Source organism: Neofelis nebulosa, chromosome 1 (genome assembly GCF_028018385.1).
Source record: "Neofelis nebulosa isolate mNeoNeb1 chromosome 1, mNeoNeb1.pri, whole genome shotgun sequence".
NCBI classification, from domain to species: domain Eukaryota; kingdom Metazoa; phylum Chordata; class Mammalia; order Carnivora; family Felidae; genus Neofelis; species Neofelis nebulosa.
Genome location: NC_080782.1, coordinates 192652261 through 192679893, shown reverse-complemented (window position 1 = coordinate 192679893; position 27633 = coordinate 192652261). Strand labels below are relative to the sequence as shown.

Here is a 27633-nt window from a genome sequence, read left to right as displayed (position 1 = left end):
AACTTCAACTTAATTATCAAAGTGTTTTGCATAAAAAACTTAAATAGAAAATGATTTTAACATTCCATAACAGAAAAAGGGGTTTAAGACTAAACCTGTCACGTAAGATACTATGTTCTTACAGATCACAATGTGCTTTATGCCTTATGTGTATATAACATCTTGTTTTGATAATGACTTTACAACTCCCCAAATCAGGCATTTCTTTCTATATACCTATTTTATTTTTAAAGATCTTATACAGGTTTGAAATTAAATAAAAGTAAATATTCAACCTATAGATATAATAAACATGCATGACAATTAGGATAATTAATACTACAATACTGAATAGACACAACACAAATTACCCCAAATATCAAATTTTAAATAAAATGATAAACTTTAATCTTAAAAAATGGAATGGGATGGAAATGACTGAGGTGAACTAATAAAACTTCTTTATTGAAACCTCCCATGTTCATTACGAATGGCCCATCAGTGAATGCACGCATACCCACCCTTGAGTTTGTGAGACAGAGATGAGAGAGCAGAGGCAGGCCCAGCTACAGCATAATTTTTGTAAATGCGCTCACGAGAAGCAAGGTTGTGAGATGGAGATTCTATAGTGGAAAACATTGGCAAAGAAGCAGCACAGATTCAATGGAAAAAAAATTCAGCAGAGAACACAAGCAGAAACAAAGCATTTCAAATGGTATGCACAATCACCTTATTAAAAAGTTCATATTCTGCTAAATTTTTCAACAGGTTTATATTTCTCTAAAATTAAAACTGAACACAAAGGTCAAACTGGTTTAAATTAGTAAAGATAGCTCAAAATGCATTAAAAGCTAAGTAAGGCTCATTGCTCTCATAAATCAAAATTGAACATTTCTTTTAGACTAATATTTCTTTAACTCAGTTTTCTTTTCTTTGGTGCTCATTTACTTATAAATAAAAGTTTATAAGTAAATTTTTTTTTCTTTTGTAAATAGTGGGAGATACAGAAGCATTACTTACAGTTTAGCATAGCTACTGTCACCTGGTTTTCTGTATGGACACACGATTATGATTTTTCCAATATGTATGGAAACATATAGGGTTGACTACTTTTCTGAGTCCATTTTCAGTGGGCAATGTTAGTGCTACTCCCTATATTTAGTGTTTGTTCTGTAAAGCTTATTACTGAGATACCAAATTTTGTTTCATAAAAAGTTTTGCAACACAAACAAAGCAAAGAAAATTTACAAGTCACTGAAAAATGCTAGACACATTAATGATTTTACCATGCAGAAAATGAAGTACTTAAAATTATCTTTTTTTCAAATAATTAATAGAACCCCTAAATTGTAGTCTTTTCAAAGTTGTATGCTAAAAAAAAGGCTCTATCTAAATCTGAAAAAACATCCATTTTATTTGAAATTTTAACTCACAGCAATTAAATCAACTGAGCTGAAAGAAAGTAGTAAGGGGATAGCTTTCTTGTTCGTGAAATAAAAAATTGGATACAACATACACTTTTCTCGAAAAGGAAAAGTAATAATTGACTGATTCATTAGTGTGGCCAAGATTAAAGATGGACTACTCAAAAACCAAGAGGTCACTCCCTGCAAGGTATGGACTATGTATTACATGTCAGACATTATTCTGAAAATTGAAGATAAAGAGATGAATAGATATAAAGTCCATGCTCTCATGGAACTTATCCTCAGGTAAAAGGAGAGACAACAAGCAAATATATACTAGGTCAAGTGGTGATGAACTCGGGAGCCACAAGCATGCAGATGCTGAGTGACATTCCATGCCTGGAGAGGACCAGTTAGGGAGTGGGGTCCAGAAGAGACAAAGCCCTGGGACATTCCTAGGAAGACAGAACAGAGGAGGATGCAGAAAAGAGAAATGAATAGTCAATGAGGTAGGAAATATCCAGCAGAAGGTATTTCAGGGGAAAAAAGAGCCATCACTCTGTCAACACACTGCTGATACAGCAATAACATGAGATCTGAGAACTGAAGACTGAGCTTAGCAAAACAAAAGAGACTAGAGTAATTTCTGTGAATAAGGACAACGGCAAGGACCCCTTGGAGTGGGTTCAAGAGAGAAAAGCAGGAATGTATGGAGAAATGTGACAAACATGCCCTCAAATCATCTTCACCTAAATTTGAAAAAATGTTAAATTTTTAATGTTTTTGAGCAAACCTCTTTCTGAACTCTATAAAAACCCAAAGGTACCAGGTGCTGCAAAAGGAATTCTCATGCTATTTAAATCTCATTTACTACAAAGTCTGCAACTCTCACTGAAAATAGCAGTTAGGAGGGTACCAGCTTTCCACTGGAGAATTAATTCAAGGGGAATTCAACCTGCGAATGTAAGGATACACTCTTGTGGCTTGCCTGCCAAAATCTGTGAAGACAGGGTTTAGCAAGAGGACATAGAAGCAGAAATCAGAATACTATCATAATTAGAAGCACCTATAAACATAAATGTGAAAAACAAGGACATTTGTAGGATAAGATGTTTGAGGTTTAAGGACAAAGTCCTGGAAGAGGTTTTAAAACCAGAACAGCTCTGGAGTCTCTTCACTGTGTTACAAAGCCTATAAAGATTGAATTCCTAACATTTTTTGAAAGTCTAAAAAAGGCTGTTAAAATTAAGCTGGGACAGACAATTGTTCTACACATTTAATTTTTACAAAATTTGCTCATATTTGAACATAGTCTGATATAGTTAACTTTTTAAAAGATTTACATTTTTCAATTTAAAAAGAGAAGCAATCCTTAAGACATACATTGGTATCTATGAACAAAAGAAAAAACATTGATTAACTTTCAGGCAATTTGTTGGAAACTAAATAATCATGTTCTTTTTAAAATCTCATTTTATAGGCAAAACAAACAATTATCAAATTCACCTCTGGGGAATTTTGATTCTTTTTGGTACAACATACAGTTCACTAAAGAGAATAGTAACAATATAAAAAACAAGATTTTTCTCCAGTACTCAATGAAGTCAATGTTGTCTATCTGGCATAAAATATCCCCTTATTAACAACAAGGTTCTTCATATGTCATTTATTCTTTGTCTTCTTTGTTTTGGATCCCAACTATTAAGTTCCCTGGAGTACTTACTTAGTTCATTTTCTGATCACAGCAACTTTGAGAGTCTACTGTGAATTGTATTTTAAAAAATCACTCCCTAGATGCTACTAATAAAAAAAAACATATAACTTTAATATTTAATAAGGAAAGCATTCTCATTTCAGTTTAACAAGGACAAATTGTGGTTCTGCTGTGAATATGAGAAACTTGACCTTGCTCCTGGGAACATAAACTGGAAGAATCAAGGCATAGGTCACAATCTGGTGGCAGTACACAAAACTGCAGTTCTGAGATTTAAAAGGGAGATATATTCTTTTTCTTTTTTTTAATGTTTATTTTTGAGAGAGAGAAACAGAGTGCAAGTGGTGGAGGGGCAGTGAGAAAGGGAGACACAGAATCTGAAGCAGGCTCCAGGCTCTGAGTTGTCAGCACAGAGCCTGATGTGGGACTCAAACTCGTGAACCATGAGATCATGACCCCAACTGAAGTCGGATACTTAACCGACTGAGCCACCCAGGTGCCCCCATATATTCTTTTTCAATGTTAAGTCAACAATAAGCAATGATCAGAAATATTAAACAGAATATTAGAAAGGGCAGTAGAAATACATTATATTCAGGAGGTCAGGTGTCTAATCACATCACCCATATCACTATCCTGAGACTCAAACAGGGGAAGTAATAGTGATGGAATTTTTTCCACAGAACATCTCAAAGGAGGCTACAAATAACTGGCAGAAATAAACTTCATCTATTTTTACTTTTTGGGTCTTCTAGTTCTCAATATCAAGGAGGCAGTACAGCGGTTATACATTTTTTAGTCCTAGAATTACTGAATGCAATCCTAACATAGATATTTGAAAGAACTTGAGAAAGTTTTATAAATATATCTATGACAATGCTCAAATTTCACTGTATTCTGTCCATGATTATATATACCTACATTTATGTGTGTGTACATGTATTTGTTAAGATATAAGAAAGAAATCTAATTCTATAGATCTTTTCCAAGCAATGATTATAAAATTTCACTGGGTTTATAGAAGAATGATAGGGACAGTGTTCCTGACCTTCTTCACCTGATTTAAATTTCACTGTACATTTATATTCTGCTCTGAATAGAATATCAGATATTTTTGACATTATTGATGCCTATAATAGGCAGCAAATGGTTAAGTCTAACTTGATATTTGGCAATTATTTATTTTAAAAATACCTACTTTTAAAAATAATAAAAACTACTTTATTGGTTCTTGAGACAATATATAAACATTCAACATAGTCAAAAGATGACAGTAACTGAACAAAATGCAGATAAAAAATAAATGTAATTAAGTATAATTATTATTCCCACTTCTGTCTAGTAATATTTTGGAGAGTTTAAAATAAAGTGATAGTAATTATTACACACTCTTAGCTAGCAGCTGTCTGGACTGACAGCTTTAGATAACAATTATCACTGCATAATCAGTACATCCGGAATCAGAAGAAAAGTGGAATTATGTGAATGCTACGGGAGCTTAAGAAATGGAATAGGAAATAAAACTTACTCACATAAATCTTAGTATAACTAAATGAATTATAAAATAATGAAAGCTGGAATAAAATTTCCAAGTGAACGATAAAACAGAAATAAGCTTTTCACTAGAAAATAACATTAACCTACATAGGAAAGTCGGAAGGAAGATGACGAAACTCTGTTAAGGTGGATAACCCCCCAAACACAACATGTGTCTAGATGACTTCTAGACAAAACTGCACCTACATAAAACATACTCAGAGCATATTACTGAATACACAGTAAATTCCAAGTAACTATGGTTACGGAATATACAAGATTAAGGAAAAGCATATCATTTCAGAGTTTGTGATGGCTGACCAAGGAAAATTCTGAGCAAAATTTGATGTGTATATATACTAGGCGTGAGAAAGAATAACTTCAAAACATTCCATGAAAAGGTTAACTATTACTCCTTAAGCCAATAATGTGAGGCACAGGAGGGCTGAAGATGCTATTAAAAATAAAAATCTGGCTCTCCACAAATCTTATTAGTTGCAAAGTTAAAAACGGTAACTACAGATCAGAGAAATCAGACATGTAACCATGTCCTGCCTTCAGAAGGATATAACACTTATGTAGTACAAAGACAGCTAAAACTGAAAACAAAACGAAAAGGTTTTTAGGATAAGATACTTCTGTTTGAAGAGAGAAGAAAAGAGTAGGCACATAAATCCAAGGTTCCATCCATGCCACACCTTCACAGGAGGCAAGTAAACAAATGGACAAATTCTGTGGTATGATTATAATGCAGGACAGAAATGACCTCTAGGTCTTGGAAACAAAGCTGGCCTTTATACTAACATTCATACTAATATTTCAACATAGTGTTACTCTATGAAGAATCGACCTCAAGACAAATAATAAAGTTATACTGTAAAAATGTAAACCGAGGAGAAGCCAGGAAACCTCAACTGTCCCTTTCCAAATTCCTTCCTGCTACTCCTCCACACTGAGAATAAACTGCTCGCTCTCAGGCTGTGATTTCTTCTAGTCTTCCTAGGAGCATAACAGATGGTAAGTGCTTGCATCAAAAGGCAATAATGATATCAAGTGATAACATTTACTGGGCACCCCGCTTTATGGATGAGGTAAAAAGGGCTCAGCTGTGTCACATAACCTACCTAAATAAAGCCAGTGAGTGGCTGAAAAGGAAATCTGAGTTTTAAGTTCTTTCCATCATTTCTTTCCATCTCTACAATGAACACGGTGCTTTAGTATATATTGGTATTCTCAAACCTAAATAAATATGCATGCAGATACTCAAGTGGACATTTTAAGTCACATGTAGCAAATGTTCTGTCTCATTTAAGAATGTGGCATACAGGTATAACAGAAAAACTTGTTGCAAGATAACCTAGAGGTTTCCTATCTGGGCTTGAAAGTACTGTTATTTTGACATACGTTACATATTGAAAATGTCTGGGAGAATAGTAAATTGTCCTAATTACCATTTTTTCCACAAGAAAAATGAAAACAAACTATTAGGCCTCCTGGACAGTAGATCTTAAATGCCTCAGTCATTTGGAAGTTTTTCAGTTTTGGAGGATCTTGCTTAGGTATAAACTCCTAATTATCATTACTCAGTATAAACTCAGAATTATTAGACTTTGTATTGTCATATTATAGTGGTTTTAATTAGTACTGAAACATTCTTCCTCTTCTTTGAACATATACTCTAATATTGGAATACCTAGCATAAAATAACAAGAAACACATGATCTTAAATTCATGGTTTACACAGAAGAAAGTGATAATCTTAGTCATCTAGAGCCAATAAATATTCCTCCAATGCCTATGATGTGTAAGACCCTGTCAGGGGCTATGAGACAGAAAATGATACTTTAAAAGGAATGAATAAAGACAGTGAAAATAAGCAGTGAATTATTCTTACAGAGTAATGGCAGAGATATCATTCATAACTTCAGTTCACTAGAACCCTATTGCAAAATCTTACTGATAATTGGAAATAAAAAAGTAAATTATAGAACAGTAAAGAAAAAGCCTATATACACACTTCTCTCCCTCCCTCAGACCTATACACACATAAGACAAGGAAAATTTGTAATTTTATTTCTGTAATTATTCTACTTCACTAGAAAGTTCAAATAATATGTGTGTATATGTAAGTTTGCTACTATAAAAAAGTACCAAATTATTTTCATGTAACAAAATAAGTACCAATTCCAAAGATTAGTGAAAGTTATGCCTCTGGGAAAACAAAACTAAAGAATTATTGATAATTACACTCATAGAGGTTCTAAATAAAGTTAACATATGAGGCAGTTTATATATGTCTAAGTAGAGTTTGTATACTTAACCGGGAACTTGACTTATGACATTTAGGAAATCTTTTTTTCCTCTCCAACTATGCTACATTCTGAAAATTAAACTATAAAGTATAAATAAACAACCCAAACAAAGCTAATACTCTAGACTCGGTGCCAGGACAAATGTAGGCAGAAATTTTAAAAATATGTATCAAAGGCCAGTTTTGGCAGCTTTACTCATCAGTACGCAAAGCTGAATATTTAAAACATGGCCTTTGTAGTCAGTAGAACTGGTCTCACACTCTGGCTTTACCATTTTACCATGTTATTTTTAGGGAAAACCATTTCTACCGAGCTTCTGTTTCCCTACCTGTAAAATGGAGACATTATCTTAAATGAGGATGTATTAAAGTGTTTAAATACAGTGTTTAGCACATAGCAGTGACTATCAATATAAGCAAAAAATTAGTAGATATAGTCCCCTATACATAATGTTTTCTTTTAGTATCACAAATGTGTAAGACAACAGTGATTCTCATTTTACTAGTTAGTAATGAGAAGTTCAGTATGTAGCCGTCTTCTATTGTTTTTTTTTCTTAAAGTTTATTTACTTAGAGAGAGAGAGCGTGCCCCCTCTGTGCCCCTGTAGCCATCTTCTAAAGCGAGGTGAACTGCGGTGTGATGGATGGCAGTGAAGTTCAGGAAAGAATACCTTACTCAGGTAGTCTTAACAATAAGCACACTCTGCCATATTTAATTTTCCTAATATGATGTGATGAATACCATTCAAACTTACTTCCAAAATATTAAAACTATTTTAGATTCCATACTTTTTTTTTTTTTTTTGGTCATACTAAAAATTAAGAATTTTGGTTTCTGGAATTTGTAAAGTCAAACTTCAGTGATATTCTGATGAGAACTAAGAGGTTTAGAAGAAAGAGCTACATAATTCCCACTGTTGGAATAGAGACAAACGATGATTCAGAAAACTGGTAACTGAGATATGTTCAGGCCATGATTTCAAATTTGCTCCAAGACGGTGGTAAAAGAAAGCAGTGGTACTGATAACACTCAGACACAAGATGCATACAATTATTTTGACACAATGTCAGTTGGAAACCTATTATTCTTTGAGAGAAATAAGCCTGATTTTATTATGGTCTTTATATTTTGAAATATTTTATTAGATAATTTGGTAAAACAAAAATAATTACACTTTTCTTTTCTTCCTTTTTTTTTGTTTTTGAGAAGACTTGAAATGACTTTTTGTGTAGAACAAAAATGTCCTTACTTTTTTCTGTTGTCTGCTGCTGCTATGACATTATCAGAGTCATTTCCTGTTTGAAATTTTATATCTAATATGGATTTTCTGCCTAATTATGATTTTTTTCCTTTTTGTTTTTTCTCTTGTCTTTACCTTTAAGACTTCCTGCAATCTGGGCATATATAAATGTAAAAAAACTATTGCTTCATTAAATGAGTAAACAGCTTAAGTTGTCACTTCTCTTTCCTTCATCTGTAATGCTTACCAAAGAAGGAAAAAGCTACTTCTCACACATGACACTGTCATATTTCCTTGAAATTCTTTTAAGACACATTCAATATCCATATATATAGACAATGATTGGCTAGAAAGTGATACTACTTATATTTCCAAACTACTTAATTTCATTAAACTTGCCTAATGTGTAGTGCAATCCCAGAAAAGTTTATATTCTTGTATACTCTTTATCTAAGGTAGATAATAATATCCTAATGAGTAACATTATTTGCATGATCTGGGACTTTCATGAATTATCTCATTTAGGGGCGCCTGGGTGGCGCAGTCGGTTAAGCGTCCGACTTCAGCCAGGTCACGATCTCGCGGTCCGTGAGTTCGAGCCCCGCGTCAGGCTCTGGGCTGATGGCTCGGAGCCTGGAGCCTGTTTCCGATTCTGTGTCTCCCTCTCTCTCTGCCCCTCCCCCGTTCATGCTCTGTCTCTCTCTGTCCCAAAAAAAAAAAAAAAAAAAAAAAAAATGTTGAATTATCTCATTCAGTGAATACGTTTATATATTGTACAGCCGATATATGAACTGAAAGCCAAGAAGAATATATTGGCTGTCATACCACAAGAAGCTTTGAGAAGTTTATGTGGAGGCCTCAAGAAGTTTAAAAAAAAAAAAAAAAAAAGAACACTTGGTTATGTGTAAATTGTTTGGGTCTATTTTCCAGACCAATGTGAATTACATCATGGATGGAGGGCTAGAGCAATCTTAGAAGGCATAGCTAAAATCAAATAATCACTTTAACACATTAAGAACAAGAAAAACAACAACAACAACAACAAAAAAAGCAAGAGAAGAAACAACAATTTGAGAAAATCTGGAAACCTCAAGTTGCTATACATTTCACAGATACCAAATTCACTTAAAAGAAACAAACAAACCTGCCCCGTACCACCTATCCTCTACCCATTGGTATAGTGAAATAGGTCTATTCTCTTGGGGCATCCCTCAGTAACAAAAATCCAGTGTAAAACAATGAAAGTTAGCTCTGTAAGTGATGCTTAGTATAGTCATGCATTTTATATAAAAAAATTTAAATGAAATGTTTTTCTTAACATGCTTTATGTATGTATTTGTTTATGCTGGAATTAGAGTAGAGAGCATAATAGCCATACTTTAATAACTATACTTAATAAAAAAAATGTGTGATTAAAAAACAAATGTCTTAGCTGCACAATGTCTTAGCTCAGAATAGCTTAAATCCTTCAAAAATGTGGAAAGGGATAACATCCTCATGAAATAAAATCAGTCAAGTGAGTTGATAAATAATTAGTAACTGATAAACAACTCAGAACAAAGCTTCAGAAATGGTTTGATGAGGCAGGTAAGGCTGACAGACTTACTCTGAAGCTGAGGCTGCTGGAAGGAAAGGGGCTGTCCGAACACAAATGGGCTGTGGACTAGGGAAGAGGGAGGTTTTGCAGCTTGATCAAAGATGGAAGGAGCTGGGAGATTGGGCCGAGACTGAATGGAATTCAATATGGCACTCAGTTGGTCACCTGCAGTGGGCAAAACAGTCAAAACTACAACTTGTTATTAATTAACATCCAAAATGGCAAAGAATATGGTGCTTTATGACATTCAGATAAAGTTAAACACTAAATAAAACTATGCCAACTCAGGAATGAGTGGAAGTTGGTGATCATTATTCTCAAATTAGGGACCAAATGTTGTTATGTTGTTTTAATAATCTTATATAACAGCCCACCTATGAAAACAAATTCATGAAAATTTACACACAACATTGAGCAGCAGTGTGGGGGAATTCAGAGTCTATGAAGAATCTATGATAGAGAGGTTGACTCAATATCATACAAGTGTAAACTGAGATCTAAGCAAATGATGTCTTCTACATAATACCTAATAAATGACTAAATAACTCCACCTCATATGCAGTACTCTTCATGCAGAAAATAAGCAAATAATATGAAAATGTTTTTTTAAGTAAATGTGGAACTGAAGGGAGGCAAAGTATATGTTATTAACTTAGTAATATATTTACATTAGAGTTAATAAATTATTATTTTCTTTTTTTAAATTGTTACTGCCAAAGAAATTATACTTCTTAAAGCATGAGCTCCTTTGCTTGGATGGATAATATAACAATCTTTAAGACTTATAAGATAAAAAGGAGTATGAGCTATCTAATTGGAATAGTATCTCAAGTATGAATTCTGACATTCTCCCTTGAAATTACATACACAGGACTTTAACAGAAAAGTATTTTTAAAACTATGAAACAATATAATTAGATGGATGATCCTTAGCTTCTTCTTTAGGAGATTATATATATTAGTTTAAATACTGAAAAAGAGAAGAAGAAAAAATATATCTAGATTAGTTGATGTAAAAACTGGAACACAGTACCTTTCCAGCCATATTCCCTAAATATAATAAAGTTTCTTAAGTGAAGACTTCAAATGAAACAGCAAGAAAGAATAGACTTATATGGAAAGAACTGTATACATAGCTACATATGTCCACTCTTCAAAAATTTATGTTGTAGATATCAGGAAGGATTTTAGAAATTATGAAGAATTTTATAGAATTAAGAATAAAGAATTTTTATAAAAAAATTTCTTGATCTTGGACAGTATAAACAGTTAAAAAATGGGAATTAGTTTAAAGGTAAGTTCATTAACAAAGGTCAGATATATTTAATTAGATTTGTTTCTTAATATTCCTTTGCACCATCTAAGTATTTTAAAAGCCTATTAAAAAATACGAACAATGTAAGCAAAAATTACACTTTTAAAAAGCGGTCCTTCATTATTTCTATTTAATAACAAATGTTCTCAGCAATGTTTGTCTCTTAAAAGTTGATTTAAATTCCTACGATATTTAAGTAAATTATATTTTGAAGACTGATTTAAAGTGAGAGCCACCAGTACAATTTAGACACTTTAGAGACTGACAGCATACAATTTGAATTAAACATGGCTCTAAAACAGACTACTAATGAAGTAGAGTAGTAGTAAATAAACACTGAGATTTTAATTTAAGGATTGATAATGGGAGAGAGAAAAGGACATGAAGAAAACACCATCAAGAATTTCCCCTACTTAAGTATGAAGGTCTAGCTCAAGTTAGTTGCAATCTGAGCTACCAGAAATGAGCAAGCAGGCAGTCCCCAAGTCTGCAGGATAGACCAACACAATAGAGTAGGAAAAGCCAAAAGGAAATCTTGTAGCTAGGCTTCTTTCACATAAATACTTTGTGGAAAGCAATAAAGATATCAAACAACATGTGGTTTTATTTTAAACTGAATATCTCCTCTACATTGATGTCATTTTGCATTTTATTGATGATTTCATTATTTCATTTGCTCTGCAAGTCTAATGATGCTGTATTTGTTCCTCGAAATCAAATCCTATGAATTAGTGTAAATGACATTTTACAGTAAAATTATTTCCATGTAGGCTATCTTCTCCCTCCTACCCATCATCCCACTTGTAAGCTACTTGCTGACAATATGCTGATTTAGAAGGAGTCAGGATCATATGTATAGAAAAGAAAAGGAATGTGTCTGAATTTTAGATGAAATGCAAGTATAAATTATTCTGAAATAATTATTGTTTGGATCGTCCATCATGTTGGTCTCTTCTAATACTGCAGACAAAACCAGCTATACACATTTTATTTCTTTGGCTTGGGGTTTTTGTTTTCCTTTTTACAACTTTCTGATTTCATTACACATACCAAACCCGAATATAGCCTATTTCACATAATTCTAAATTAACTAAGATAACTTGGCTAAACATTCAAAACCATGTGTATGTAATAAAGCTGACATGTAATATTACTTAAAACGTTTTGATTTTAAATGGATCATTGTGGAAGGTTCCCTTTTGCTCATTAACACTATTAATAATAAGTGAATGATAAAAACAATAGTTCTTTTACTAGATACAGTGTCATTGAATTTATGATGTGAATTCACAGTGAGTATCTTTAAATAGGAGCAAATAAGCAAAAACTACAAACATAAGCTAAAACTGGTAAAAATGACACTCTAAAAGAACACCTTTGCAAACATTTTGATTGTTAGTTTTCTAGGAACAAACTTTAATAACGTTTTGTGGGTGAACAGTAATAAAAATGGTTAAAAGAGAAGGTAATACAAATATTAAAGTTGGGTAGGTAAAAGACTCACTTTCAAACACCTACCTTTATTATTTCCAAGTCCATAATCAAATCCTTGGGCACTGCAACTTGCCCCTTTATTAAAACCTTGCACTGAGAAAGGGCTTGGAGGAGGAGTCTGAGAATTTTGATCCAGAAGAACTTGTTCTATAATAAAAGACACAGCTATAAAATTAGTTTCTTATATGCTATTCCCCTATTCATAGAATGAAGAGAAAGTTGCCAAGAAAGACTTTATGATGGTTAGATTTTAAAACCTCACATTTAGATTTGATAATAAGTCTAACAATTAGGTCATTGATACTGACAAATTATACGACAAATCTTTGTTTTCATTATTAAATACACAGTGAAACTTAGAAACTGGATATGGTCTTATGAAGCCAATTTACTTTTATTGTGGCTGGATACATCATTGAATGCATACTAGTATTTTTGGACCAGGAGCTCCAATTTGTGACAGATTTATACAAGAGCACTTTATAAAATAAAAATGGGTACCCAATAAACCAGAAATCAAAATATTTTGTATATTAGCACTCAAGTAGAAATGTCTAAATATATGCTCTTTTTTTTCCTATTTGAATGCTAATATACAAAATATTTTTAGTTCTGAATGTAAAAATTGTGGAAAATTTAACTTTTAACTTATTTTTACTTATTATATAAGGACATTTCCTCTAAATGAAAGGATGATAAATCAGGTCACATAGAGCTATTCACACATGCTCAAGTCAATAAATGTATCATAATTCTTATTTCAAGGAAAAAAGGCAAGTATTTTATCCAGTTTACAACATAAATTAATAAACTAAGGTATCCTTTATTATCAATGAGATGGCCATAAGACCTTGTATGATATAATACTAAAAACACAAATACCATAATTCAATAGTCATATTAATGCCAGCTAAAAAAGGGCAAAATAAAATCTGTCAAATGCAAGGTAAAAGGAGAAAAAGTATCTATTCTATCAAAACAACTTTACAGATAATGAAGTCTTGAGTATATTTTTTAGAAATCAAGATCTCTTCAAAAAGAAAATGGAACTAGAAAATGTGGTGTTTTCTTCCACTTACATTTTCCTTTCACTTACATTTCTAGACTTTTTTCAAGAAGTCAATCCCCCAGCACTTCCCTTAGGCAATAGTGTTTAGTGTCAGATATTTCAGCAGTGGAATAGGTTTTCTGGAAAATACTCAGGGACACTAATCTGAACGGGAAAGACAGCATCCCTCTTACCCTCTAGACTCAGAATGGTCTCAGCATCAAGTATAAGGTCTGTTTTTAACCAGACGAGTAACTTTGCCTACTAGCTTTATTTGCAAATATCAAAGACCTAGAAATAATTTTTACCAAGAGCAAAGTTTTGTTGTACTTCTAACTACCTCATACAAATTACTATAGTGCCAAATCCTCTTACTTCCACATTAAATACAGTTACATACTAATATCGACAAGCAGACTATTTGGATACAACATCAACTAATCGTAGTGATTTTCAGGCATTAACTTCTTAACACTTTTTCCTGATCACCCCAGGTCTTACGTTAAAAACTTAACATCACTTTATATAAGAGCAAAGGACCATTAAGTGTTGATAGAGAGAAATTTAAACTTCTCTTACACTGCTTTTAGGGTTGAATATCTTACTTAGCAGAAATAATATACTAATTTAAGAAGCATTTTAACTAAGAAGAACCGCCTACCTTCTAAGTACATAGAAATAAAACTCTCCATTTAAAACTCAGTCTTCAGTGTAGAGGGCATTTTACATTTTAATCATAACAGCTAACCTTACCATCTGCTAGTTTTATGTTATTATTTGTTCATTTGGATTTCATATGGAACTTATAAATTATTTTCATTTTGTAAATGAGAAAACTGAAGCACAGAGATGTCAGGTTAACTTGGCCAAGGTTACACAACTGAAAAGCTGTGGCGCTGGTATCTGTACCCTAGCAGTCCAGCTCCAAAGTTCACTCTTACACTTAAGCTATATTGACAGTTAAAAAAATAATTAAGCTAGGAAGTTACTTGGATAGTTACCCAAACCATTCTCATATTATTTACCTATGTCTTATATAAAGCTGACCTCACTTTATGTATTTTCATTTATATCAGAATATGCATATATAGTGGAAATGTTTAGGAACTTCTGAATATGTAATATATATATTAAGTATATTATAAATGGGAAGGTTATTTTGTAAAATGTCTAAGTTTCATCAAATGAAGCCGTTCTCATTCTCACAACATAATGAAGAATAGGTATACCAACCCAGAACATTATTTTACAATCACATCAGCTGTGATTACGAAGTGTGTCTGTAAAGACAAGGGAAGTAGCAGGTTCTCAGATTCTATTCAATGATTACTGACACAGAGTAGTGTGCTGGAATGAGCACAGCATCTCAAATACAAATGCAGTTTCTGGCTCAGGTAATACATCTGCCATACATCTAGCTATATAACCACAGGCAAAAGTCATTTCAAATCCATGACCTTTAGTTTCCTTACCTGTAAAATGAAAATTATAGAACTTATTCAAAGGCTTATTGTGGGGAAAAAAAGGAAAAATGTTTAATGTATACTGTTAATACAGTAAAACCTTGGTTTATGAGCATAATTGTTCTGGAAACATGCTTGTAATCCAAAGCAGTCGTATATCAAAGCAAATTTCAAGAACCACTGGCTAAGTTGTGATCATGTGACATTCGGCGTCAGGTACTACTTGTATTGCAAGACATCGCTCATTTATCAAGTTAACATTTAGGATAAATGTTTGCTTGCCTTGTGGAACACTCACAGGACAAGTTATGTGCAACCCAAGGTTTTACTGTAGTCTAAATGTACTCTGTCATTCATGAAGTTTCAAACTTTTAAAAGATCTATTTATACTTATGGCCATATTGCCTCTTGGATGGTAAATACTACGTATTTATTCTCTTTTGGATAAATACGCATGTTCTTTCATTTATCTGACCTTTTCCTATAAATTTTAGGATTTGGAAGAAAAAAATCTATGCTTGACTTATCCACTTATTTTGATGTCCTAATATTTTTGTGATTCAACTTGTATTTACAAAACTTAATATGCAATGAAGTGCCAAAACTGTTTCAGAACCAGGAATACAAAGATTAAGAACCCTGTGCCTGTCCACAAGTGACTCACAATCTCGATATAAAGAAATAAAAATTAACTTCAGTATGATATCAGTTTTATTCTAGCGGTAAATATAGTTCTTTAGGAACTTGGAATTCTTGACTCTGTAAGGATCAGTTAAAGCTTCACCCAAGTGATGACATGGTCTGAACTTGGAAGAACCATGTTTTTGTCCCAGGAGAATGAAGAGAAGGGGACAATAAAGAAAAGTTTTTATTAACTGAGATTATTGAAAAAGATGAAGTTGAAAGCTGAAACTCTAACAACAAAATAGGAACCCCCCAAAAGATGCTATGCATTTATCCAATGCTCCTATCCTGAGACAAAATTAAATCCAATGAAATTGCCTAGGAGAAGTACTATGATTGACAATTTGAAAAGTGAACTTCCATCTAGTGGTTAAAAAAAAAAAGGTAAAACATTCAATCCTGGACTGGCATAGAATAAGGAGTCATACAAATCTACATCAATGGGAAAAAAAAGAAAACATAGTTTGCAAAGATGGATTCGTATGTTTCACATTTTCTTTTAACTCTCTTCGTACATGTGCTGAGTACCCATTATTTTCACAAATTTTAAGAATTGTAAGAATTTTTAACTTTAGTTTTTCTCTTTACTTAAAAAATAAACACACAAAAAAGTTGTTTACTTCTGCATTTCAAAGGTTAATCAGAATAAATCACAAATTTAAGCCAACTTGCCATCTTCATGTCGAAGGTATTGGTTTCCGCCTCTGTCTCTAGCTAAGGACCATGCCTCTCCTTCATCACTCTCACAGAACTCTACCATGCTGTTCTTATCCAGCTGCACCCACGCACCTTCAGAATTGGTTACCTAGCACATAACAAAAAGCACGATTGATTGGCTTGATTCTTTCAGGGTACTCAGGCTGAAAACCAGCAAAAAGTTTAAGTGTTTGAATAGGGTAATCATTCCAAAAGTTACCATGAAATTAGTTTCTGAAATTAAGACCACAGCCTGAGGTAAGACAGAAATCAATAAAAAGTTCTGTAAAATGCTGCTTATTTATGACTTCAGTAAAAATAATAACTTTTAAGGCACAGGACAACCTCTAAATAACTTTACACATTACCCCAAAACACGTGGCGCTCTCTCTCTTTTTTTTGTTTTGGCACCTAACATATCCCAACATAGCAAACTACTATTTAGATTGGTAGTGTCTATAATACAACTTGAAAATGACCCTGACACTGAGAAATAGCATGACACACTACATCTTCAAGCTCATCAGCTGAGGCAAATGCCACCATTAACTAAAAAGTTTTATTTGCTCAGGACTTCAGTGAGACACATAAATGAGAACAAAGAAATGAACTCTTTGTATATGTCACATCTCCATACCAATTCATAGTAAATATTTTAAAGTGCTGTTAACCCATGACATCATAGTACATTTATAATAATGAAAGGATATATGTACATACCAAACATTCATATATACAATACAAATCATTTTGTTAATATAAATACTGTTTTCAGAAGGATAATTATGAGAATAAAATTACTTAAAAAAGAAGCACAGAAAAATGATGTTAGTAGTATTTGCATTACAAGTAAGGATAAAGAACATTAACATTTAAAAACCTGGGATGGAAATGGCAACCTTTGGAAGAAAGAGATGCTCTGGTATTATATTAAAAAGGGATAATTTAGAAGTCATGAAGCTACAAGAATCCATACCTCTCCCACTGCTTTGACTTTGTTTCCCAGAACTAACATTCCAATTGGGATACCTCTAAGGTTAGGACAGCTTCTGATGTTGTGACCGGAAGGTCCCGTCTTCACTACCTTGTACATGCCTGGCCCTCCTCGCAAGAACGGCATATCTTGTTCTTGCATTGTTGCTTCCTGTGGGCAGCAGGAGTTTATATCTTTGAAAAAGTCATCAGTATTAGTTTTAGGTTCCTGAAAATTTGAATAGGAAAAAAAAAATAAACAAAATACAATCTATTACCACTTTCGACATCCTATTATTAATAGCTTTTACAGCAAGTCTTTAATACTATCAAATAAGAGAATACATATCCAAAAATAACTGAAGTATACACATTAACATGACTACCAAAGAATCTTTTAATGTTTCAATGCTGAGTAATATTTAAAAGAAGAGAAGAAAATATAGCAGAAAGAGCGAATGAGCCTCTGGCTTTTGCCCACCACAATTTAAGAAATATATAGTACTTGATTTTATTTTTATTTTTTAATGAAATATTAAACAGTAGGAAAAACAAAAATAATATACTCTGTGAACCACAACTGAATAATTTTGAATCATCATTACTGCATTGCTGTATGTTGGTACAGGTTAAAAAGTCTAAATCTTCATTTCCTTCCACTTTGTAATAATTACTTACAAATAGAGAAAACATGTGTGAAGATTCTAGAAACTTGTCTATAAACAGGATAGCAATGACAAAAAATGTGCATAAAATATAGCTACATCTTAATATTTACTAGTTAAGGATAAATATAAGAATGCTTATAAGATTTTAACAACTCATACTTCCTTAATGTAATACAAATAAAGATGTCCTGCTAGATCTGCTAGGCCAATACTAAACAATGATATATTAATGCTATTAACAGAAAAAGATTATACTTTTAGAGAGATTAATATCAAAGATGCATTTTTACATAAATACGATGCATTTAGATATAAAAGAATCACTTCTAAAATGAAAGAAAAGGACATGCCCTAAATTTTCTATTGAATCTGAATGAAATTGTTCCCTATGTGAATGCAATAAAGATAAATAATAACCTTCTCATATTTGCTCTTTGCGAAGGAGTAAAGTTCCACACTGGGGGCTCTTCCATTGTCATTATTACTTCTTTAAAACAGATTTAAACTGTACTTTTAAATACAGTAGTAAAGACTCTACAAATTATTTTATGTTTAAATACAACAAAAGATGACCCTAATGGGGCACTTATTTAAACAGTGCATTAAAATTAAATTAATATTTAGTAATACCATAAACATGGAATAAAAATGAAAAAACACTAATATACTATTTATGCAAGATAAAATACTACTAAATAGCTCTATCCCTCTAAGTAGTCTCATACTAAAGGGTCTTCCTTTCTATAATAAAAAATTAAAAATGAAATTCTTAAGTTAAAAAAATGTAGATTCAAGAATTCTGTGTACCTGGGACTTTAACTCAGTATATGGTCAGGGAAAATTTTTAACCCACTATTAACCTTCACATAATATTCTATTAATTTCATTGTGGTGATGAATAATTTTTAAGTGTATAAATACATACTATGGACAATATTTATTTACATTTAATATAATACTTGAAAAATGTAGATTTATAATCTAAAATAAACTTAAAATATGCATTGTACACACCCATGCATATATACTCATAAAAACTTACATATGAATAAAGAGTGTGCTCAAAATGAAAATGGAGGGTCAGGTCTAAACTTTAAACTGTGCTACCACACTAACAAGGTTTTCAGTAAACATTTAAAAATATCTAGTTGTGAATAACCAGTTTCAGTAAATACAGGCTATTTCATAGTTGGAAGAGGCAAGTTAGTCCTATTTACAACCAGTTTTTAAAAAGTTACATGGTATGATGTCAAAAATAACAAGCAAATATTAGTAGATTTAGTGAAAAATCAATTTTACTGGTATTCACTGATATATTTAGAGCATTTAATTAAGTTATAACAGTATTTCCAAACTTTGGTCATTCAGCAGAACACAAGAGACGAGTCTTGGCAAAAACTAATAATAATTGCAAGTTGTTCAGCGAAAGGCAATATATGAGAACTTTTATTAAAATATTTAATATTTTATTGAATAAAGAAACTATACAAATTAATAACTGTTAAACAAAGTCTATCCATTTTTTTTTTTTATAGTGCAGAGAATGAAAAGAACTGACAGACAAATAAGTCATAGAAGTATGGTTGCCATTCTCAAGGAACCCTAATACACATGCTTTAGCCAATACAGAAATGGAAGACCGGGGGACCAGTGTAAGAAACGGATGAAGTGCACTGTAATTTTTTTTCTCTTTGCATTCCCACCCCATTCTCAGATGAATATCCAAAAGGGCATTGTGAAAAGCTAGGGAAGAAGAGAAGAGCCATGGATTTGGGACTTTCCCATCAAAACAAGCAAGATGAGAAAGCCAGATGTGGATGTAATTATGGGAGAAGCTACTCATAAATTAAATACAGCAAATTTGAAGTCACATAAAAGTTCAAATTAAACTAATAATACATTCTTTGACAAAAGCAGAGGGAAAAGGATTACCAGGGAAACTCAATTGTAGCACTTTGTGTCGATCTTTTTCAGCAAAAAGTCTTTCATTAATCTTAAGCAAAGGCTTCAAAAGATAGAAGGCAAAATTTGTTATACATGCTGAAATACCTGAATATTGTTTGACTGTTCCTTACAGTTAACTCACCTGGGGAAAAAAAGCTTTGGAAGTCCATGAAAATACGTCCAAGTCCCTGACTCCTTGGCTAGCATTAAAGATACTCTGAGCGACAAAGTTTAAGAAAGAAAAATATCAACAAAGAAAGGGAACAGGATATTATCTACAGAAGATGTGTTCACAGTAACAACATTGTTCTGTACTCTAGCACCAGCACTGTGACAGTATTTTACTACAGGGAAACTGAAGCCACCTGAGTAAACCATACAGCAAAGAAAGACTGATAAATAAGTTTTTGTCAAAAGCTCTCCATGGATATAGTGTGTCATGCCATTTACTAAAATTAAGAGCCAGACATTGATTTAAAGCTTAAGACAGTCAATGCAAGCAGGAAACCTTAAAACTCTTTTAAATGACGACGTATCTGTTCCAATACAAGCCAGATTTGTTTTATGACAGAAAACAGTCTGCTGTTTTATAAAGAAAAGGTAAATAATATAGATTGTATAGATAGTGCAACTATTATTATGAATATTAATGGCATGGAGAATCTGTGAACATTTCCACTTTTTAAAATACAAAAAACATCAAGAAGTCAAAAATCTAGGTCATTTTTCAATCTCCCTTTCTTCTCTAAATGAGGAAAAATCATTCAGAAATGTTACTGGAAGCTGTTAGCATATTTGTTAAGAAAAGTACACAGAAAAACATACAACTTGAATCTTTTCTTAAAAGACAGGCCTAGTTTTTGCTATCACCAAGTTTAGGAAATGCATAGAGCCTTTACATCTCTATGTTAAAATCTAAAAATATTCTGTTAAATAACCAACTTGCAGCAGCAGTCCTAGAAAAGTCAACATCTTCACAAAATGTCTTAATGAAAATTTAAGTGATATACATTTTACATAAAAATATGCTATTGAATATATTTGATCTGAAATTAAAATCTTCCCAGTGAGTAGCAATTACACAATTTTACTGCTTATGTAAATACTGTGATAAATGGTTATTTTGAACAAAAAAGAGGACACTCAAAATGTTAATAAAAGCTTTCAGCATCCAAAACTTCAACACAAAAGAAACAACACAATTCCCAACCAATTATAAGCCATTTTAGATAATGACAATTTAATATTCTTTAATCCTGTATTTTCCTCATGTATTTATGTATGGAAAGATGCAGATACACACCCACATACATACACATATATGCTAATTCAGAGATATAAGACATATAACAGCCAGAAAAAGGAGTTCCTAGTAATATGCCTACAAATGAATGCAAAACAAAACCAAGACCAAAAACCAAAGCCCCTTTCATATTTAAAAATGAATAGCAACTAGGGTCCTTTCTCTTTATGTGAAGTGGAAACATGATGAAAGCATTTTAAAATGCTGTTTTTTTTTGGGAAAAAGATGTCTTTACTGGTTCATTCATATATATAAGAATTTTTGAACTATGTGCTCAAAGGTTTTTCTCCTTCACAGAAAACAGTGGTGCAGACCTTTTGACATAAAACAATATTGAGATATTTTTTAGCATTTTCTATTTTTTAGCATAATTTTTTCTATATTAAAAGCAATGTAAAAAGCATCGTGAAAAGCAAGGCAGATGGAGTTAGTGATAAAGAAGCAATATGGTGATTCACAATATTTGAAGCTTGTACCTCTCTTTTATTTCCATGTGCAAACAAGTGTTTTGAGTCTGAGTACATGAATTAACAAGTGATATACTGCTAACCATTGTGATAAATTGCCAATCAAATCATTTTTGTACATGTTAATTATACGTGGATTCAAATTTGACACTTGTTTGCTTTTCTCAATTTGCAGAAAATTCCAGTAAACACTAGTTTACTACTTTTAAAATACAGTATCCAAATAAAATTACATTTATCAAATACCAAAAATGCACCAGATAGAAAGCTGGAGTTTAAACATAAAATAGACTTGCACGGTTTTCTTTAGAAAATTTAGGCAAGTTTAGTCTAAAGACATGAACATGCATGAAAATAATAATATCTCCAAAGTCTCAATTTCTAATTATTAAAATACATAAATTAGCTTTCATAGATTAATAGGAGTACCACTATATGCAAACAAACACACACACACACACACACACACACACACACACACACACACACACCCCTACAATAATCTAAATCATTTTATACTCAAAGACTGTTTTAAAGGCAAAAAAGTTCTGTTAGGAAAATTAAAAATTAAAGCATACTAAAATCCTAACTAAATTAATGATCACCAAACTGCGGATAATTTTTCAAGGCACAGAAGATCAAATAAGTGAAAAATATTCATTGTGAAAATACATGACCAAACATGCCAAATGCTCACGCAAAAAAATGTTTAATAATTCTTTCACTGTGCTAGATGAGCACAGAGTTAAGAGTTGCCATTTTTAAAGAGAAAAAGATAAAATGTCTCCGAAAAATTAAACACAGCATACACAAAAACAATTAGTGTTATTTTTTTTTTTTTTTTAAATTTTTTTTTCAACGTTTTTTATTTATTTTTGGGACAGAGAGAGACAGAGCATGAACGGGGGAGGGGCAGAGAGAGAGGGAGACACAGAATTGGAAACAGGCTCCAGGCTCCGAGCCATCAGCCCAGAGCCTGACGCGGGGCTCGAACTCACGGACCGCGAGATCGTGACCTGGCTGAAGTCGGACGCTTAACCGACTGCGCCACCCAGGCGCCCCACAATTAGTGTTATTTTAATTGCCTTAATTTCATTCTGTTAATGGTGCATTAAGTGAATACTTAGTATTTACTAAGGTTAAATAGTAAAAACAGATTATGCATATACATACACCAATCTATTAACATAACAAAACCAAGCAATTCGGGGTATGTTAAAGCTGTGGCTACCAGGCATCATCAGGTAACCCAAGAGAATGAAATGGGACATAAAATGTGAGAAACATTTGCTAATTTTACCAATTACCCCAGGTAATGCTATCAGAGAGATTACCAAAAGATATTTTCCCTTCATCTCTCCTCCGTATGTTCCAGTCCCTAAAATTTGGAGAAATCAACCTACTTTCTGTATGTGAACATCAATCAGCATATGGAGGAAGTAAGTGGTTTGTATAAACGCCTGGAGATGTTTGGACACATGAGCTGTTTCTCCAAGAATTCAGATAATATAGTCATTATAAAGATATCTTAGAATACTTCCATCCAGGTATCATTTACTCTCCTTGATATACACTCTACCACTCAACCTTCACAATGTTGGAAGACCTCATTTTTGACAAAGTATCCAAAGGATTGGGCCTAGAAGTTTTAAATCACTAATATCTCCTATCCTAGAAGTAAACTCGTTTTCCCCCAAAAATGTAAGGTCTATTCCAGGCAGTCATATTTTCCCCAATGTATGAAACATTCTATTAGCTTACATTCTGTAGCTTCCAGATCTTTAGAATTTTAATTTAAAAATCAACATTTTATGCCTTCTGTCTTCTCAGACTGACCTACGTCACCTTCAACATGTATCACGGTACTCATCCTCATTCAACCATTAAGGTTATGAATATTCACATTTACTTAATTTGGGAGCTCTACTAAAGTGGTATGATTTTTATAGCTATATTTACTTTGTCCTTTTGTGACCATATGTCTCCTTATCTATTACTTTCTACTTGTGATTTTGAGAGAGTAGCTATCTGTTGACACTAGAAAAATAAGAATGATAAAATACATGACATCACAGGTCACAACAAAATTAAATGAGAGAAAAGTAAATGAGAAGCAGCAGCATATAGGTGATAGGAATTATTCTGAACAGTACATCATACCAAATGCCAAGCATTAAAATGTAGTATTCAACAAAGTTGAAAGCCTACCGTGCGCAAAATATAATATTTAACATTTTGGAAGAAAAGAATATGAGTAAGAAGGGATTCTTAATGAGTCCTTAACCTTAAGGAGCTTAACAAGAGAAGTAAAAGGTATACAAATACAAACGGGCTGAAGGGAAGAAAAACTAAACATTATGGGTAAGAAGTAGAGCTCTTCTACTTCGACCTGAGAAAAGAGAGGGAAACCTAATTTCCCCAGTACTTTTGTGATTCCTACCCCCAATCTTTTGCTTTGTCAGCCCTTATCAACTAGTTTTCAGTTCCCAAACACAGCAGGCCTCCATAACTTTGGACATTTGATTCTTTGTCACTTTTTCCTGACAACCTTTTTTCAAGACTTTTTCCCTCCTCACATATCACCTAGGTGAAGTCATTCTGTAACTTATTACAATGCAACTTAATTATTTGAATGTGGCATGTCTGCCATATTATACAATGAGTACTCCAAGAGCAAGAACTGCACTCCCATCTTATTGATTTCATATCCCTTCCCTCCCCCTCTTCACTCAATGCTTACTTCCCATCTTAGTATTTGGTACGTTAATAAGGGCTCAATAGTCCTTAAATGAACAACCAATAAATTAGTAAATACAGCATTACTGGGAAGTACAGAGAAGACAAATGTCAACAGAAATTTTTGAGCTTGGTCAACTAGGAAAATTTAGTAAAAAAGATAGGAAAAAAATAGGAAGGGAAAGCATTCTAGACAAATGAAACAACATAAAGACTCCAAGATGTAAAATTGGACAGTGTTTTAAGAGCACAAAGTTCTAACAGAACACCAGCACCTCACAAAAAAGGGTCTGCATTTTTCATATTTATCCCTGATCTTACCATTGATCAAAAAATATTTTAAAAAATACATAGTTATATATAATATGAAAAGTCAATGCTATTTATCTGAACTAGAGCATTACTAAAGTGCTAAAACAGAGTGAAAGTCACATTTGTACTAAGTGAGGGTTACCATCAATTCTTAGCAAAGTAATTAAGTATTGTTAGGCAGGCTAACAGTTAGCTACAGTACCTGTCCGCAATAACACGAGTACAGAGCCCGACACAGGGCTCGAACCCACAAACCGCAAGATCATGACCTGAGCCAAAGTCAAACACAACTGACTGAGCCACCCAGGCGCCCCTAAAGCTTATTCTAAATAGGGTTACTTATGGTGATTTTTTAAATAGTTCATCAAGTATTTACTCAGTGTTCAAATTTCTAATCCTCACCCCCACCATCCCCAACAGTTTGAGTCAAGATTCAGATAAGGTCCACACATCGATGTGAATGCAAAATTATTTTAACTAGAAAAGCTCGAAGAGGTAGATGTAAAGACTGCAGAAGGCAACTTTTTGGTATTTTTGTATCTTTTTAAGTTAGTGGCATCCATCCTTGGTTATTTCTAATATTATTTTTTATCTCTCTGCATTCTCTGTCTCTCTTTACTGAGGACTGTTTTACAATTATTAGCCATAATTATAGTTGATTTATTCATAAATTGACTCAAGGAGAAAGGGAGAGTGGGTGGAAAGTGAATGTGTTTTTTTCCAGTAGTAAATGTAGTAAGAGATGCAAATGAAGAGGTAGAAAGGTACATTTATTTAGCTTATTTGTTCCCTGAGAAGGTGAGATAGAATCCTTATTCCTTCCATCCCCTATCAATGTTTGGCCCTGCGGAGTAACATATTCCTTATGTTAGGGGCCCTCCCCGGTCCCTACAGACAAAACCTTGAAAAATGAGCCTGTTCTCACCAATGCCAGGCTGACTGTGTGAGTCCTCATCTAACACCTGCACTGAAGCAACTTTATACCAGGTCTGTTTGGAGCCCTAGGCCTGTTAGTTTTATCCCCTCTATCATTTTTGGTGACCACATAAAATATAAACCCTCTGTCATCTACCTGTTCTAGTATTTTTATACTAAAACTACTCTATGCTTCTCTAGGAACCAGCATCAAACTATTGCCATTTGTCCCCTGACTTTGTATTGTATCTAAGAGGACCCCTCCCCCAATGGTAAACAAATTCGCTTTCATCTTTAATCTTGCCAGTCACAGTGTTGCCATCATCTGTGTCTTTGGTTTGATGTGGATGATCGCCCAATTGCTGAGACTTTTAGTTCTTAGACTGAGGCAGTTAGAATGACTGTCACTTCCACTCTACTTCAGCCACCTGCTCATGGCCACATTCAGAAAAACGCTCTATGAAATCAAGTCCAAATATTCTACTTTATCACACAAACTGCCTATCCTTCTAGTTCTTTAGGTAGACTGCACTCCTACACTGTTCCAGGATTTTATTCTGCCTCCAAGTCCCTTGGACCTCCACTTGTCCTTTCACGTTTCTAACGGAGGCTGGATTCCGTGGTTGGTGATCTCAAGGCCTCTTTTATCAGCATCTGAAATCTTGTCCCTCTTTTTCTGTCACAGCAGCCCAAAATTCCAGCCAGTGCTATAATCTAATTTCTTGGCACTTTTGATTCTGGACACTTAGGGCTATGGGTGAGGAAGAGCATCCAGAATGGATACATCCAGTGGTCTCTCTGGGTCCTTAGGGACCACTAATCCAAAAACAAGTAGTTTCTCTTCAGATCCATCAGTTTCTCTTAAAGGCTATTCCAAACCTTGACTGCATATCTAAACCCTCTAACTTAACTCATTTGTTTCAATCTCAACTGATGTCTTTCCTCTCTTCTTTTTTATAAAAATCATGCTCTTCTTCAACCTCTTCCTTTTCCTCCTCCATCCCTAAAAACTTACCTACTGCCATACATATGCCCTCCCCTCCCTCACAAAACAACTCTCCAAATGAGCCCTTAATTCCATTTTCTCCTCCTTTTTGGTCTTCAAATGTCTTATCTACATCTGTATTTACCCTTTTTTACTGGCATCTTTCTTTTAATTTATGAGGATTTCAAATCACCACCATCCTTAAAATAAAGGAACTAGAAAACCTCAGCCTTATCAATGATACCAGGCTTTCTGAGTTATTTACATTAAAATAGAACTCATGTCATTCTTCAGCATAAAAAAAGGCTAGAAAATACCACAAGTCATTTCATTTTATGATCTTCACTATTCTGTCTCTAGATTTTTTCAAATAAGTCAGGGACAACCTCTTTCACATTCCAGTGAAAACCGATCAGGAAGTATTTGTATGGTTCACCCATTTAGCTTTCTTTCTCAACTTTGTTACTGCCCTTCTCTCTCTGACCTCAACAATAAATAGTCTCTTGAATGGGATTTAGAAGCATCAAATAACAGAACACCACTGTTCCAAAATGAAACCATGGGATTTAAAACTTCAACACATGGCATTTCTTGCTCCTCCTTTCTACCTTTGTTTAGTGTCTTGCTTCATCTGTGTGAATATCTTTTTCTTCCAAAAGCATCTCCTCAAATGAACAAAGGAATTAAGAAGAAAATTTTGGAGTGGGGGGAGGTAGTAAAGATAATATAATTTAATATAATGCCTTATCAGGGATTGAAAATACACAAAATCTAGACTAATCAAAATTTTAAACATAAACTGTCAATAAAACAACAAAATGGTTATTATGTTACCTCATTTAAAATA

At 33.2% G+C, this 27633-nt stretch overlaps 1 protein-coding gene across 17 annotated transcripts in view; it reads right to left on the bottom strand.

Moving 5' to 3' along the window:
* The window catches only part of MYCBP2 (MYC binding protein 2), a 285475-nt gene that overhangs the window by 53053 nt on the left and 204789 nt on the right, over positions 1-27633 (bottom strand). For 7 of the 17 annotated variants that reach the window (XM_058682354.1, XM_058682355.1, XM_058682342.1 and 4 more), the window contains 6 exons: positions 20211-20285; positions 17461-17685; positions 16461-16593; positions 12618-12740; positions 9794-9973; positions 501-602 (listed from right to left, as the gene is read on the bottom strand). In XM_058682354.1, the coding sequence (XP_058538337.1) occupies positions 501-602; positions 9794-9973; positions 12618-12740; positions 16461-16593; positions 17461-17685; positions 20211-20285 (838 nt within the window). The remainder of the gene's footprint in view (positions 1-500; positions 603-9793; positions 9974-12617; positions 12741-16460; positions 16594-17460; positions 17686-20210; positions 20286-27633) is intronic. The other 10 variants (XM_058682349.1, XM_058682358.1, XM_058682344.1 and 7 more) reach the window with 9 other exon arrangements.